Raw genomic sequence first — 5,000 nt, 5'->3', positions numbered from 1 at the left:
TGTCATCAGCCACAACAGCTCTTTGTTTTTGGGGGCTTGGCATCTGTTGAGTTTAACCCAGATTCGAGGGTCAAGATGTTTCTTCTCAGGCTGTGGAATGCCATCTGGACTAACGCTTCGTGCATCTTCCCTCTACTTTCCACACACTTTACACACGAGAAGACAATGAAGATCCAATGCCGCTGTTGGACAACCATGGAAAATATCCAGCTTTTACCCAGCCACAACAATATGCTGGGCTTTTTGGCAGCAAKCCAGCTGCTGACTAAGCAAGGAGCGGTAATAGGCTAAACCCTTAAAAAATGGGAAAGAAAAGTTAGGTTTGTTACATTCAGCTGTTGCAACAGAGTCCACAGGTCAGAGAGGGAGATGGATCTCTGCAGAGGAGATGCAGCAGTGAATCTCACAAAATGTGGGGTCTGTTCTAGAAAGCATTGCCTGATTTCTAAATCGCTGTAGGTAACGGAGACAGCAATACTGGCTGTGCCTCAGGTTCCCTCCTATGAGGAATATGCATCATTTGGGGGGTCTGGCCCCCCCTTACTTACACATTCATTCTGCAAATTTACTAAGTCATGTATTGACTTCCTTTTAGCTTTATGGGATTTTGAATCAGGGTACCCTCATTTTGACTGCGTTGAGTAAGTGCTGTTGCATTGCAGATGAGAATCATATTGAAAATCAACTTCAAAACAATCTTTCAAAAGATGCTGGTGTGCTTACAGTCAGTGTTAGACTGCTGATTTGTAGCAGTGGAGACATCACCTTAATCGGACACATGACAATCTAAAAAGGGAATAAAAAGATAGAAAGCAAGAAAATTGCCTCTTTCTGAGGAAACAATGTGAGATGACCAGGCTGTGCAGAAAACATTCTAGTGCATGCTCTCCTAGCCCTTTCTACCAGTGCCTCAAATAATTTCAGAAGAGTTAAGGGAATTTGCAGTTTGACATCACTGTTAAAAATCCCTGCCTTAAAAAAGAAGAAAACCACACACTGGGGGGGAAAAAAAAATCCAGGCCAAACTATGTGTTTAGAATTTGTCCTGCGAATAAAAAAGGACTTGGTCATTCCCCTCTTGCATTAGAGAGAGTGGGTAATAAAACACTGTGCTGTTTGACTTGCATGTGTTGCTGCCTTTTTCCTCTTCCCCTGCCATATCAGCTGTGCCACCTGCCATATCAAGAGGAGGATCAAAAGCTCCACCCACTGCATCCTCTTTTGTTCAGGGAACAGCGAAGGAGAGTTGTAATGGAGATGTAACACTTGATAAACTGTATGCAGCCAGGCTCACGATGATGCTTTTTGTGGGGGGGAACAATTTTAATCCACCTTCCCTCCTTGTGCAAACATGTAGCCACTAAAGCCACAGGCAAAATGTGAATGACTTGTCTAATAAGGATTTTGAAGCTCGACTGGTACCTGGAATAGCAAGTTCTCCTGCCTCATCTCCCACTCTTAAGGCATTTTTTGTTTCACATCAAATTTATTTCCCAAATGAAAGATTTGTCCCACTGTTCCAGAATGCTATCATTCGGGACTAGTTTGAAATTTTTAAGCAAGAAATACTTTCTTCTTGATCTTTCATATCCTAAAGATTACACAACTCAGTGTCAGTGGCACCGGGTGCATGTGGGCTGTGCCCAGGGGAATGGATGTCCACATGAACATCATTCCTCTGTGCCATTTTTCTCTGAGAAAGAAGGAAGACCCAACACTGCTGTAAGAATGACCACAATGAAGTGAAGGAAAATTTGCATCAGCCTAACACTTCCATTCTCAGTGAAGCCAGCACAGCTCTTGCATGGTGTCGTTCAACTTCAAATGCTTTGCAGACATAAAGTAATGAAGCTCAATATTCTGTTACAGAACACTGTAAATTACATAATTAAAAATATACCAGATATCAGAGATAGTTAAAACACATGACATAAAATGCTCTGATACATTTTATTAGCATGATTTGACAAACTGCCTAACATTTTCTTAGCAAAGATATTTGATGTATTAATAAACACTSTATTTTTAAAATTTAAGAGCTCAGAAACTATTCAAATATCTATTAATGCAAGGGRCTCAGAGATGTCTCTAAAAAAGAACACTCTTAGTACCTCATATAAATCCTGCATCTGTGACTTTTCAACACCCATTTTAAAACAAMAAAAAAAAAAAAATCAAAACCAGGACTTGTTTATGTACCCCTAAAAATGTGTACACAAACCAAACCTGCAAGCACTTATGTAGATGAGTAACTTTACTGCCTGTGGAGCTCCAATGTGAGTTTGCAGGATGAAGCTTAAATGCATCTTTGGTAAACAAGCCATCAATTACACACTTTAGGGACRGCAGCACCTGTGCAAAGCCTTCAACTCAAACAACAGACACTAAAGAAATAAAGAGCAATTATCAGCTACTAATTTGAGTAAAACTGTTTTCTTCTTAGAGCTAAAACCACAATTTTCAATGACACTGCTTCTATTTTTGGCAACTAACGATCTTTATTAGATTATTGCACAGCAGACATTCAGGTCCTCTCAAAAATAAAAGGTTCACAAATTTCAATATTACGCTATTTTTCACACTGCTTTGTTGATTATGAAGATTTCCTTGTACATACTTTTAGAGAAACAAAGGCACTGCTGTGTAGGACAAACAAAACAAAACTAATTAAACTAAAGCCATCTTCACAGCAATTTCAAATTACTCCTAAATGCTTTTGATWTCTTACTAGATGAGTATTTTCCAACAGGAGTTTGAATATGAAACTCATACCAGCTATACTACTCAGTTCTAGGATAAATGGTTGGTTTGCATTGCCCCTGGTCTTTATCTAACACCGAGAATAGGCTGCTTTTTATCAAAAGAGGAATAAATTGCTGTTATTGTGATGTTAGCCCATCACTTGGCATTGCAATTCAAGTTTTTGTGCGAAAGAAATGTATGATCTAACTGCGACTTGACCTATGCCTTCTGAGATCCATCTAGGTGCTCTAATGGAGCATAAAAAGTACTGAATACAAGGACATGCAAACCGGTACTGAAGAAATTTGTTTGGGAAGAAGAATGAGGAGAAAAAGACTTTCAGGAGCTGGCAGTTTACATGCCGGCCAATTTGTTGAATATGGAAGAAGACTTATTGCCAAATTCCAGTTCTTTTAATTAATGTATTTCAGCAGGATTCTCTACACTTGCAGCTAGTACCTTCCTCTCTCAGTCATGGTCTCTGCCTCTCTCTCTTTTTTTCAACATTTTAAAAGTGTTGTGGTTTAAAGATTGTTACTGAGAAGTCATTAAAACGGTCTGTTAAACTGTTAAGAAATTCAGATACTGCTCTTGTTTCTTTGTAGGATTTTTGTCTTTCCCAGTACAAGAAAAATCATATTAAGTATATATCAAATACGTGGGCCACAATATATCACAATATAAATTAGTTAAAGGGAGATAGTTTGATTACATTATAAAATCCTTTAGTTCTCGGTGTTTCTTGGAATTTATAAAAAAAAAGGATGTGTTTTTTGAAAGCARTTTCTAGGATAGTAGCATTTAGATTTTAATCCTGATAAAGGCTCACTTTCCATTCATAGTCAGAACCTAAATGTGCTCTTCTTGTACCTAAACAGATAATAAGCACTCAGCACACTCCCCCTTCTTGACACAACACACTGAGACTAATCACACATAATTGGAGAGGAGGAGCAGAGGGGCTGGGCAGGCTATTGTGTCCAAAGGACAAATGGTCAGTTTATGAGGCTTTTGTCTGATGCATAATTTCTTATACATCTACAGGAGGAAAAGTCCTGCTGGAAAAAAACCCATACATACACACATATAGAAAAGGAGCCTTCCACACTGAAGCAAATGAGGACATTTCAATCACGGATAGAAAAATCAACAGTGGAATTAAAAAAAAAGGCAGAAAATACAAGCATTGAATAGGAGCACTTTTAGAAGTTCTTCAGACAACTATTTCCTTACAAATTAAATGTCAATGCAGYCGCTTCTTTTCAACCAGTTATATAAGCCCACAAAGTACATTATCCATATATTTTCAAATATACATAAAAAATAGCATTTAAAGAGATTAACAAAGTACATGCAAGTTTAAAGGCACAAAGAGAAGGAAGCCAGCTTTACAACTTTGCTAATGCATACATGTGAAGCCTGTATTCAGTTTAAGGCTGAATATAATTGGAAAAATAACTTCTAAAATGACACAAGAAAAGATGTCTCAATGTTTATACTCTGTAAAACAAGCCAAGATATCTTCCTCAGCATTTAGATTAGAAATATTTCTCCAATGATGATCCAGGGACGTAAGTGGAGGAAAATGAGCACTCCACACTCCCTGACCATCCACATACATGGATTAATTTTCAGCAGTCCAGCTTAAAAAAAAAAAAAAAAAAAAAAAAAAAAAAAAAAAGGGTGTAATCTTCTATCTCTGTTTGGTTAAAATGAGAAGAAAAGGGTAATGGAGGTTTTCCTCATATGTATCTTTTTCTTCATTTTTCAACTGCAAATAAAAAATGGATAAAGTGAGCAAATGGTATTAAAGCATTTTTAAAATACTGACAGTACTTGTTTAAGTAAATTTCCTGGTATAAATGATACTACTGAAGATKAAACATTTAATAACTACAAAAATATCTTAAGGTGAAATACTATCACAGGAATGGAACCATAGGTCAAATATTATGAGGAATTGGTCAAAGTTTGTAGATAAACTAATTTATGCAAGAAATACTAATTGAAAAAGTAAGGCCCCATAGTGCTGTACTAAATAAATTATATTCAAGTGAGATTTAAGGCCTGAATTAAACCCACTCTGCAAGGAACTTCAGAACAAAGGCAAAAAGTTTATCCCTAATCAGCCTAACTATTGCTGTATATTTGGTATTTAGGATCAACAACTGTTTCAGACATTTGAAATACTATAATCTTACCTGAAGGTTTACATAAGTGCAAGGCTGTAATGCAGTTCTTGGTGGGCTTATATTTTA

The 5,000-nt window shown here is 37.0% G+C and overlaps 1 protein-coding gene across 1 annotated transcript in view; it reads right to left on the bottom strand.

The window, feature by feature from the left end:
* Nucleotides 1-1,943: 1,943 nt before the first annotated feature.
* The window catches only part of CAMKMT (calmodulin-lysine N-methyltransferase), a 47,962-nt gene continuing 44,905 nt past the window's right edge, over nt 1,944-5,000 (bottom strand). Inside the window, exon 10 of the mRNA XM_057374148.1 lies at nt 1,944-4,513. Coding sequence (XP_057230131.1) covers nt 4,436-4,513 — 78 coding nt within the window. The 3' untranslated portion in view covers nt 1,944-4,435. The remainder of the gene's footprint in view (nt 4,514-5,000) is intronic.

The sequence above is a fragment of the Malurus melanocephalus genome, unplaced genomic scaffold (genome assembly GCF_030028575.1).
Source record: "Malurus melanocephalus ecotype Western Australia unplaced genomic scaffold, MMel_1.1 scaffold_217, whole genome shotgun sequence".
Taxonomy (NCBI): Eukaryota; Metazoa; Chordata; class Aves; order Passeriformes; family Maluridae; genus Malurus; species Malurus melanocephalus.
The sequence above is the reverse complement of the archived record's forward strand: the minus strand, read 5'-3'. Positions and strand labels throughout refer to the sequence as shown.